Source organism: Bufo gargarizans, chromosome 3 (genome assembly GCF_014858855.1).
Source record: "Bufo gargarizans isolate SCDJY-AF-19 chromosome 3, ASM1485885v1, whole genome shotgun sequence".
Lineage (NCBI taxonomy): Eukaryota > Metazoa > Chordata > Amphibia > Anura > Bufonidae > Bufo > Bufo gargarizans.
In genome coordinates, this window is record NC_058082.1 from 468,103,101 (window position 1) to 468,115,582 (window position 12,482).

The 12,482-nt window shown below is 42.5% G+C and overlaps 1 protein-coding gene across 1 annotated transcript in view; it reads right to left on the reverse strand.

Moving 5' to 3' along the window:
- Positions 1-773: 773 nt before the first annotated feature.
- The window catches only part of LOC122931679 (mucin-17-like), a 32,118-nt gene continuing 20,409 nt past the window's right edge, over positions 774-12,482 (reverse strand). Inside the window, 8 exon segments of the mRNA XM_044285747.1 lie at positions 774-976; positions 1,887-2,088; positions 2,324-2,436; positions 3,392-3,475; positions 7,097-7,217; positions 7,220-7,383; positions 8,323-8,463; positions 10,167-10,307. Coding sequence (XP_044141682.1) covers positions 774-976; positions 1,887-2,088; positions 2,324-2,436; positions 3,392-3,475; positions 7,097-7,217; positions 7,220-7,383; positions 8,323-8,463; positions 10,167-10,307 — 1,169 coding nt within the window.

The following is a 12,482-nucleotide window of genomic DNA, read 5'->3' on the forward strand; positions in this document are numbered from 1 at the left end:
AAGGTATACAAACAACATCTCTTAGCAACCATCCGTTCACTTCTATAGGGCCAGCGTTGCGTGAAAATTGCAGATTATAGAACATTCTGCGATTTTCACGTGAAAACCAACGCTCATGTACACAGCCCCATTGAAATGAATGGGTCCGGATTCCGTGCGGGAGCAATGCGGGAGCATCACGCGCTCGTGTGAAAGGGGCCTTAGACATTCTGAGACGGCACAACCGTCCATGATTAACTGTATCCACGCAGCTCCCCCATAGAATATTCTGCAGGGTGTGTTATCTTGGGTTGCCTAGCAACCTCTTGTCTTCCTGTCTGAGTGACCACTTTCGCAGTACATGCAGTTACGCGTACGGAAGTGGTCACCGAGCGGGCTACACAAACCTGCTGTTCCTGTACAAGTAAGACAAGGAAGCGAGGGGAAAGGAAATGGAGACCGTTCTTAAAGGGGATAATATTAAGGACACAAATAGAAAATTCTTCAGTACAAAAAAGTTTTACAAAATATATTACTATAATAGATTTTTTTTTTTCTTTGGTTTTGGCAAATAGATATATAATAAAATGGTAGATACAGTATATCCATGTTACTTCATGTATTTATATTGCTTCCTATAAAATACTATCATTTCAAATATTAGACATTTCATCTATATTGCAAAGTCCTTTAATTCCGCCATTTGGTAGTCCAAGAATTCTGAAAAGAATTGTCACTGTATATTATGGCGGAATAAATACGGATACATCAGGCGACATATTGTTCTGTTTTCCCTAGAATTGCCTGTAGCTAGACCTTGTAGAGTTCTCCACATAATAAGGCGAGTATTTTCCAACCCGGTGCCTGGTGTATATCCAAAAGGCGGCCAAGACCACCACTATTAATAAGAAGAGTCCCAGCAGGACGGCGATGACTATGGTTGCCGTCCTCCAGCCATTGTCTTGGGCCGGGCTTGTGGTCGGGACCGTGGGTATTGCTGTAATGAAAGGAAACAATGTGTTAATACTGTTATATTACACTTGTGCGCGGCAACATGTAAAATTTACGGATTATTTTAGGTTAGTATAATAATACATAGATATGGAGTTTCATATAATAGTCATTTATTAACTTTGAGAGAGTTAAAACAGGCACGAAAGGCATCATTTACAACAGGCATGCTCAACCTGCGGCCCTCCAGCTGTTGCAAAACTACAACTCCCATCATTCCCGGACAGCATACAGCAGGGCATGGTGGGAGTTGTAGTTTTGCAACAGCTGGAGGGCCACAGGTTGAGCCTCCCTGATTTACAATATAGGCCAAACTCCTGTCTTTACTGCAAGTCACCACTAGGTGGCGATGTTATCAAGTTAGTAATAGCAGCAATGCTTAAGATCCGATATATATATATGTATATAGGGGATTTTGGCCATTAGTCCCTTTTCCATGAGGAGAAGTATAGATGGGGACAATTAGATTTCACTTGCGTGACCCTAATATTTCTCCCAGATATAAGTGGTGCCGGAAGTGTCTGGCAGCATCTCGTCTCCTTCCATGTATAACAATCATCTCAGATCTATTGATCACGTAACAGTGACTAATGACCATAGACTAACATGAAGTGTTTTCACCACTGAAAGATCCTTCCATGAACACACATACTAAGGCTATGTTCACACGCAGGAGAAAAAAAGCTGCACAAAGATTTCAAATAGTTCTAGATGAGATTTAAAAAAAAAATCCAATTTGCACTGAGACACGATACCTGCAGCCATCACTAGGGAGAGCTGACTGCCTACAATAGCTGCATAAGTCCATATAGGGTGAGCTCCCCCTAGTGGTGACTGCAGGCATACTGAATTTTATCATTTATCAAGGCAGCCCTCCACTGAGCTGTGCTACTTACATGGCATCACATTGACCAAAACTGGAGTATTCAGGAATTTTTCTGCCCCTATTTTCAGAGCTACTTCTAATGCCGTCATGTTAATTGGTGAAGAAGAGTTTGTGATGGCCACCATGTGAGCATACACGCTGCCGCTTCTGAAGCCCACCACGACGATCTCAAAGCTGTCAAGATTCAGCTCAGTCTTCACGTTCTTGGCAATCTGTAAAGAAAATATAAGACTTCAGTCCACACAAGACAAAAACATTGGTGAAGACGGAAGAACGTGGACCTTCGAGAAGGTTCCTGACGGCAAGAACTGCAATAACAGGGTCTCCATTACTCTCAGGTGCCCTGATAGACCCCATGGATAGGGGTCATTCAGAGAACCTTGCCCCTTTATGTCTTGATTGGAATTACATAAAGTATAAGGTCTGGACCACAGATCGTTTACTTACATTTCCTGTGAAGTTTTCTGATAGATTCCTATAGGCTTGGCTGGATTTATCATAGAGGTCGCTGGTAAAATTAGCTTTAGTCATTAGGACGGTGGACGGGAATGCCTGCTTACCTGTGGAAAGGAGAAGATCATAAGAGATGATGACGTTGGACACTTAAAGGGGTTGTCCAGGTTAGAAAATCTATCGTCATACACCCTATTAAGGAAGCAATAGAGAGGTGTCCTCTTGACAAGAGAGCATCTCTCTCACTTTGGAGGACCCGCCCTGTCCTCCATTATACAGTCAACCCATTGAAGTAAATGGACACTGTGTAATGCTTCATTTGGCCTGTGGTGGTGCTGCAGGGAAATGAAACACTTACTACCAGGTGTCACCACAGATGATGATCACCACTGATCGCAGAAGGTCCCAGCTGGAGGACACTTTGTGATCTTCTTATTGTCAAGGAAGTGGAGAACCCCCTTCTATTATAGATAAAGGAGAAGTTGCAATGGGTATGGTTGTAGCTAGAGGGGGCTGTCAGGGCAAGTGCCCCACCACAAGCAGGTTTCCCAGGAGGGCACGTAGAAGGTGTATCCTGCCCTGACTAGAAGATCTAATTACAAGGTTAGGACTGCAAACTGAATTTTTGTTATTGTCCTGCAATGGGCACACTAAATTTGGGGATCAAAAGTGAGTCCCAACTCTTGACCCCTCAAAATAGTATATATATATATATACTCTAGACTGCTGACTGGTATTCAGGTAGCATGAGTTGCACCAAAAGACAAACTCGCCTTTGCTACACCCAACTCCTTTTCACTCAACCTGGCAAGCTCAGCTCTGCTGTTTCCGTAGAACACAGTAAAAAGAGAGGACAGAGTCATGCTTTGTGTCCTTGAAGAAATACATCCTGACATGACAGTGAGGTGTGCCAAATGACAAACTCAGCACGACACCTCACACAACTCAGCCCTGCAGCATCTATAGATTTCTCACACAACTCAGCCCTGCAGCATCTATAGATTTCAGGACCTATACAAATAGACGAGCGTGTGGTGTATATAGACAGATCCGGATACTTACTGGCACATATCTGGCCTCGGGAATCGATCTTGCAGGTAGATGAAGCAGAGCAGAATGTGGTGGAGCTGTAGCAGATGACGGGATCTGGAAGATAAATGGCATACAGTCAGTGACATTCATAAAGGCCGGAGTATAATACATCACATAGGGAGACGAGGGTGAGGAAGTCGAGGTAGCGCCAAATTTCTGTAGAAAATTTTCAGAATTCGCCTGTCAGCCAAAAAATTAAAACCACCAGCACACGACAGTATCTGTTTTGTGGACCGCAAAACACGTGGGCATCCCGCATTTTCCCCTGGTTTGGGGAAAGCTGGGTAAAAATCAATATGGCTGCTGTTCTAGAGCCCACAGGTGTGGAGGATTGTGGGAAAGCTTGGTAACCAGTAATGGTGGCCGTGTTGGCAGTCACCCATCTCTGTGACATATGTGGGGGCAGGAGATCTCTCATTTATTTCAGCCCATTGTACGCACGACCATAATATGGAGTCATCCGGGACGCACTGTGGGAATGTTTGTCGCGGTCTCAGCGTTAATAGTCTCTCACACGAGAGGAAATATTGACTCAGCTTCACGGGATGAAAACCTTTTATTGTAAGGATCACAATGGGTTCAGGCAGAGGTCGGGTGTAGGAGGGTCACCTACACGGTGCGAGGACCTGCTATTTAGGCCCCATTCACATGACGGTATGGCCGCCGTGCACGGTCTGTAATACACAGGCGCTGGCCATGTGAATCCCATATGGCGGTGCAGACCCATTGACATGAATGGGTCCGGTTTTTACAACATAAAGTCCGTATTCCGTGTGTTTCCGTGGGCTTCAGATCTTTCGCCATATGTTGCGAATTGCGGACCCAATTCAAGTCAATGGGTCCGCCCTGCAGCACGGAGTTCACACGGCCGATGCCCGTGTATTGCAGACTCGATGCTTGCTGTCCGCAACACGCACTCAGCCATGTTTAGAAAATGACAGCAGTGATTGGATTGGTTGCTATGGGCAACAGCTCGTCTCCTTGAGGCCTAGTTTATGTTTTGCTCACCGAGGCCACCATTTTCCTGAAGGCACATATGTATATGGAACAGGGTGGACTGTCTGTTCTACAATCTCACGTGTCTTGTGGACGACTATTGTCTCCTTGGTTTCTTCAGTAAAACATGAATTACTGCGCAGCTTAAATGAGTCTAGAAAAGTCCCAGAGGCTAAAGGTCCAGGCCGACCCATAATTATCACTAATTAGGAGATTTCTGCCTGAAGGTTAGATACGTCCTGTGAGGTGTCTGAGCTCCTCACATGAGTTCAGGGAAAGGAAGCGTCCATGGTTCTCCTTAACCCCTTAGTGACATCTGCCATGTGGGTATGACAAATGTGCTGAGCCTTCTCCAGCTGCTGGCGGTGTTAGGCCCCTTTCACACGAGCGAGTATTCCGCACGGGTGCAATGCGTGATGCGAACGCATTGCGCCCGCACGGAATCCGGACCCATTCATTTCAATGGGTCTGTGTACATGTGCGTTTTCAAGCATCACTTGTGCGTTGCTTGAAAATCGCAGCATTTTCTATATTCTGCAATTTTTACGTAACGCAGGCCCCATAGAAGTGAATGGGGCTGCATGAAAATCACATCCGCAAGCAAGTGCAGATGAGATTTTCACGGATGGTTGCTAAGAGATGTTGTTTATAAACATTAAAACGCATTAAATCACATTGCATCCGAGCGATAAAAACTGAACAACTGAACGCGAACGCAAACAAAACTGAAGGACTTGCTTGCAAAATCGAGCAGTTTTCACTGAACGCATCTGCAACACATCCGGACCTAATCCGGACACGCCAGTCTGCAAGGGGCCCTAGGGTATGTTCACACAGGGGAAATTTGGTGTGAGTTCTGTGCCAAAAAGTCCCCGTGCAACTTCACGGAGATCCAACCCCCGTTGTTTTCAGTTGCGGTTGATGTCCATTCTTGACACGGTTGTGACTGTAAACCGTGGTGACAGCGCTGTCCCTGATAGGGGGCGGACTCTGCGCAAGCTGCCTGGTAACTATTCTGATTGCAAAAGCCACTATGTAAAAGTGGTCATACACACATGACACCAGTCTGCAAGCACCAGGATCAGAGTTTTAACCCCTTAGATGTCGTGATTAGACAGAGGGGTGTAAAAGGCTGATGCCACAATACCGATACCTACTACAAGCAGTCAATTGTGACTGCTGCTGTCAGTCACTTGCTTCAATGGTCATGCAAGCATCACCATTGCGGTGTGATGTCATCACCGCAGGACTGACAGAGACCACCATGGGTGGGGGGGTGGTGGATTTACATAGGTTATCATTATTTGGTTGGCAGGGGTATTGCACCATGCTTCAACCCCTTTATCTCTTTTGGAGTAGCTTAAAGGGGTTGTCCCATCTTGGACATTGGAGGCATAACGCTAGGATATACCCCCAAAGTCTGATAGGTGATGGTCGCAGGAAGTCCCATTGAAATGAATGGGAAGTGCACTGCGCAAGCACGGACATCGCTCTATTCACTTCTATGGGGCTGACGGAAATGGCTGAGCTCGACGCTCAGGTATTTTCAACACTCCCATAGGAATGAATAGAGGTTTGCCGCGCAGAGTTGGGACTCGCACCTATCAGACATTGGGGGGCATATGGTAGCGGTATGCCCCCAATGTCCAAGATTGGAATACCCCATTAAGAGAATGAGAGCAGCGCTGCTGTTACCAGCAGTGTCCACTGCACAAGGAATGGGTCTGTGTGGTTCCGCCACTTGAAGTTGGCTGTCCTGAAACATCTCTTATACAAGGGTGCAGGGGTCAGACCCCCACAGATCAGATATTGATGGCCTATCCTGAGGTTAAGGCCTATTGCACACGACCGTATGGCTTTTTCAGTATTTTGCGGTCTGCAAAAAACTGATCCGCAAAAAATACGGATGACGTCTGTGTGCATTCCATTTTTTGTGGATCGGAACAGCTGGCCCCTAATAGAACAGTCCTATCCTTGTCCGTTATGCGAAGGGCACTCAGCATAAGGAGTCACATTTGCAGTTGGAGCACCATAGTAATCCTAAAGCAGGGTGAGCCGTCCCATCCAATTTTTTGCAATAATAGGACATGTTCTACCTTTGAAGGGAAGGGAAAAACTGAAATATGGAAACGGAATGCATACGGAGTACATTTTGTTTTTTTTGCGGACCTATTGAAATGAATGGTTCCGTAAATATGGACCGTATACCGAACGCAAAAAACGGAACGTAAACAGAAAAAAAAAAAAACGTGGACAATCCCTTTAAGAGTTCATTTACACGTCTGTGGTGTATTGCGGATCCGCAAATTGCAGATCCGCAATACACCCAGGCCAGCACCCCCCATAGAACTGTCTATTCTTGTCCACAATTGCGGACACATAACTTTGGCGCATCCACCTCCGCTCTAAATGTAAGATGGCTTCCTTGCTCGCTTAAATTTAGATCATTTTCTACTCCTAAAATAACCTGTCCCCTTCCCTGCCTCACCCCTTTTTAGACCTGGAGTGAACGGGGAGAAGTCGCAGATTGAGGTGCAAATGACAGTTGCGCCACAATCTGCGACAGATATATGCCAGAAAACTGGCGTATATCACTTAGTAAATGACCCCTGTAGTCTTTGGTCAGAAACAAGCGTTTTCTGATCTGTATTGGCAAAAAGTCTAAAAATACAGAAATGCCAAGACACTGCTGCCCGGCACTGGAGGGGTTAAGATCCTGCATTCCCAGGGAACACCAACAAAGATAACTCCCATCAGTGTCGGTGCAGGTCGCCAGCCGTGAGGCACCAATGAATACTACAATTACTATATCAGACTGCACTCACCCAAACAGTCTCGTCCGGGGAGGGTAGGGTTTTTATCTTCAGCTCCTGGTTTGCACTGACAGTTATAACTCCCGACAGTGTTGGTGCAGGTCGCCAGATCCGAACAGTTGTTGAGGTCGCTCGAGGCACACTCGTTAATATCTGCATAAAGATGACAGAAAATATAGATAAAATGTGATTGTAATACTAATGTAAATATGTAACGCCCCAGAGTGGCATTACCACTTCGCTGTGCATTCCTATTTCTAATGTAACTGTTATGTTCAAATGTAATGTGCCTGGTTCACCAGCAGGTGGCAGCAAACACAGCAGAGCTACAGTTAGGTAGAATGGAGCTTTCCATTCCATTCTAACCCCCCTCTGTGGAGGAGTGTGAGAGTCCCACTTCATGTAGGAAGGGTGGGGACCAGTGTTAGTCAGTCTAGCTTATCCCCTGCTAGGGGACAGGTGGAGGTACACGCCCCTTCTGGACGTGCCCAAGCCAACTAGAGCACCCTAAGCTCTGCTGGCCATGGAGGGAAAAGCTTAAAGCCTCAGAAGCCAGGAGAAAAGTTCCTTGGTCTAATCTGGAGACAGACCAGACTACAAAGAAAGAAAGCGCAGCATAAAGAAGAAGCTGAGTTATACAGCCAGCCTGTCAGTACAGCAGAGCCAGCGAGAAACAGATGTAGCAGAGATGAGTTTGCCTGCCAAGTTTAATGCTAAAGCCTGCTCGGACAAAGTCAAAGCCTGTATACCATTTTGGAGAAATGTTTATGCAAAGTAAAGCTGCTGTTCAACTCTAGGGGACAAGGTCTGGACTCAAATTATTTCCTTCAAATCCCTCAATTATTGCCCCTGCTTATTGCTTCGGAGCCAAAGCCTGTGGTCCAGCTGAATCCAGGTAGGAGCACCGTGACACACATAAAGGGACATTTTAGGCCGCACCATTATACCACTCGGCATTTCCTACAAATGGTACGCGCGACATAGAGGGCCCTAGGGGGAGGCACCTGTCTCAAATATTATAAGGTTGTCACGGCCCAGCCCCTTTCACTAGCACTCCTGAATACTAATATTACTATATCAGACTGCACTCACCCAAACAGTCTCGTCCGGGGAGGGTAGGGTTTTTATCTTCAGTTCCTGGTTTGCACTGACATTGATAACTCCCGACAGTGTTGGTGCAGGTCGCCAGCAGCGAACAGTTGTTCAGGTTGCTCGAGGCACACTCGTTAATATCTGCATAAAGATGACAGGAAATATCAATAACAAAACGTGATTCTAAGACTAATAGGAATATTATATGGTTGTCACGGCCCCGCCCCTTTTACTAGCACTGATGAATACTAATGACTAATTACCAGGGGCCCTGGAAAAAAAAACTATAAGTGGCTCCATGTCGTAGGCGGATCCAGATCGACAGAATCTCAGGCAATACAAGTAGGCAGGGACAACAGAAGTAGGTAGGGCTAGCAATACTACAGTGCAGCACAATATACTGCCCCAGCAGAACCAGATACCACAGTGCAGCACAATATACTGCCCCATCAGAACCAAATATCACAGTGCAGCACAATATACTGCTCCGGCAGAACCAGATACCACAGTGCAGCACAATATACTGCCCCAGCAGAACCAAATATCACAGTGCAGCACAATATACTGCCCTGGCAGAACCAGATACCACAGTACAGCACGAAATACCACCGCAGCAGAACCAGATACCACAATACAGCACAATATACCGCCCCGGCAGAACCAAATACCACAGTGCAGCACAACATACTGCCCCAGCAGAACCAGATACCACAGTACAGCACGAAATACCACCGCAGCAGAACCAGATACCACAGTGCAGCACAATATACTGCCCCGGCAGAACCAAATACCACAGTGCAGCACAATATACTGCCCCGGCAGAACCAAATACCACAGTGCAGCACAATATACTGCCCCGGCAGGACCAAATACCACAGTGCAGCACAATATATAAGAGAAAATGTCCTCTTTCTCTACTTATCAGCATTTGCCATCAACTCACGGACTATCAACTCCCTCCTATTCCCCATAGAGTTCTCTGGACATCATTTAATTAGATTTTTTTTGTGAGCTGACAGTCTGTCTCAATCGTTTAAGATGATGGAGAATGATAGTATGGGGGGGGAGCCTGATAAGTGGAGAAAGAGGCATCTTTCTCTGATAACTTACACTACAAAGTTTCTTATAGTCGCCTATATTTTAAAAGGTTGGTGGCAAGTGAAGACATTTGGCTCCAAATATTGTCTTCTCCCAACATATCAGAGGGTTTTGGAAGCAGAAGTGGGTTATATTTTAAATCGGAGATTTCCAAAATATGCAAATATAGAGGTATGTATAATATTACTCCTCCAGAAAACTGTTTTTGTGAGTCATTGTTTGCCACTTTTAAAGACCTTTAAAACATGAGTCGAGTTCCAAGCTGAGGACAGCTCACATTAGAGAGCACTGTATGGGAATTGCTGCTTCTCATCAGCACAGAGTAGGTTCTGACGATTATTGAAAGAGTACAGAGAAGGCTTCTGATCAAATACGTCATATTACTGTATATTATATACATGTATGTAGAAATAGAGATGAGCGAATTTCATATTTTGAAATTCGTTCACGCTTCGTTTGGTGGTAAAAGCAGAATTGCGTTATGGATTCCGTTACCACGGACCATAATGCTATTCATTCCCTCATTATAGAAGTCTATAGCCTGCATAACGGAACGGATCCGTTTTGCAGCACATAGACTTCTATTATAAGTGAATGAATAACAGAATGCCTCTAAAGGCATTGCGTTATTTATTCTGTCATAGAATTGCGTCATGGTCCGTGGTAACAGAATACATAACGCAATTCTGCTTTTACCGACAAACGAAGCGTGAACGAATTTCAAAATATGAAAGAATCTTCCATACCTTCTTCACATGTGATCCCTGGGGCACTTGGACTAGTGTCAACAAAACCAGAAAAGCATTGACATGTAGATTGTCCACCATTAGATGTGCAGGTCGCATTCGCAGAGCAACCGTTCTGATCAGATGCGCAGACGTTCAGAGCTGAAAATACAATACACATTATTATAAAAAAATAGAACGGAAATGTATAGCATGACATCGATAGACAAGAGACGATTTATATTCTTGTACATAGGATGAGTATTATAGTAGTTATATTATTGTACATAGGAGCAGTATTATAGTAGTTATATCCTTGTACATAGGAGCAGTATTATAGTAGTTATATTCCTGTATATAGGAGCAGTATTATAGTAGTTATATTCATGTACATAGGAGCAGTATTATAGTAGTTATATTCCTGTACATAGGAGCAGTATTATAGTAGTTATATTCTTGTACATAGGAGCCAGTATTATAGTAGTTATATTCTTGTACATAGGAGCAGTATTATAGTAGTTATAGTCTTGTACATAGGAGCAGTATTATAGTAGTTATATTCTTGTACATAGGAGGCAGTATTATAGTAGTTATATTCTTGTACATAGAGGCAGTATTATAGTAGTTATAGTTCTTGTACATAGAGGCAGTATTATAGTAGTTATATTCTTGTACACTAGGAGCAGTATTATAGTAGTTATATTCTTGTACATAGGAGCAGTATTATAGTAGTTATATTCTTGTACATAGGAGCAGTATTATAGTAGTTATATTCTTGTACGTAGGAGCAGTATTATAGTAGTTATATTCTTGTACATAGCAGGCAGTATTATAGTAGTTATATTCTTGTACATAGCAGTATTATAGTAGTTATATTCTTGTACATAGCAGTATTATAGTAGTTATATTCTTGTACATAGTAGCAGTATTATAGTAGTTATATTCTTATACATAGGAGCAGTATTATAATAGTTATTTTCTTGTACATAGGAGCAGTATTATAGTAGTTATTTTCTTGTACATAGGAGCAGTATTATAGTAGTTATAGTCTTGTACATAGGAGCAGTATTATAGTAGTTATATTCTTGTACATAAGAGCAGTATTATAGTAGTTATATTCTTGTACATAGAAGCAGTTTTATAGTAGTTATATTCTTGCACATAGGAGGCAGTATTATAGTAGTTATATTCTTGTACATAGGAGGCAGTATTATAGTAGTTATATTCCTGTACATAGGAGCAGTATCATAGTAGTTATATTCTTGTACATAGGAGCAGTATTATAGTAGTTATATTCTTGTACATAGGAGTAGTATTATAGTAGTTATATTCTTGTACATAGGAGCAGTATTATAGTAGTTATATTCTTGTACATAGGAGCAGTATTATAGTAGTTATATTCTTGTACATAGCAGGCAGTATTATAGTAGTTATATTCTTGTACATAGGAGGCAGTATTATAGTAGTTATATTCTTGTACATAGCAGTATTATAGTAGTTATATTCTTGTACATAGTAGCAGTATTATAGTAGTTATATTCTTATACATAGGAGCAGTATTATAATAGTTATTTTCTTGTACATAGGAGCAGTATTATAGTAGTTATTTTCTTGTACATAGGAGCAGTATTATAGTAGTTATATTCTTGTACATAGGATACAGTATTATAGTAGTTATATTCTTGTACATAGGAGCAGTATTATAGTAGTTATATTCTTGTACATAGGAGCAGTATTATAGTAGTTATATTCTTGTACATAGGAGCAGTATTATAGTAGTTATATTCTTGTACATAGGAGCAGTATTATAGTAGTTATATTCTTGTACATAGAAGCAGTTTTATAGTAGTTATATTCTTGTACATAGGAGCAGTATTATAGTAGTTATATTCTTGCACATAGGAGGCAGTATTATAGTAGTTATATTCTTGTACATAGGAGGCAGTATTATAGTAGTTATATTCCTGTACATAGGAGCAGTATCATAGTAGTTATATTCTTGTACATAGGAGCAGTATTATAGTAGTTATATTCTTGTACATAGGAGCAGTATTATAGTAGTTATATTCTTGTACATAGGAGACAGTATTATAGTAGTTATATTCTTGCACATAGGAGGCAGTATTATAGTAGTTATATTCTTGTACATAGGATACAGTATTATAGTAGTTATATTCTTGTACATAGGAGCAGTATTATAGTAGTTATATTCTTGTATATAGGAGCAGTATTATAGTAGTTATATTCTTGTACATAGGAGCAGTATTATAGTAGTTATATTCCTGTACATAGGAGCAGTATTATAGTAGTTATATTCTTGTACATAGGAGGCAGTAT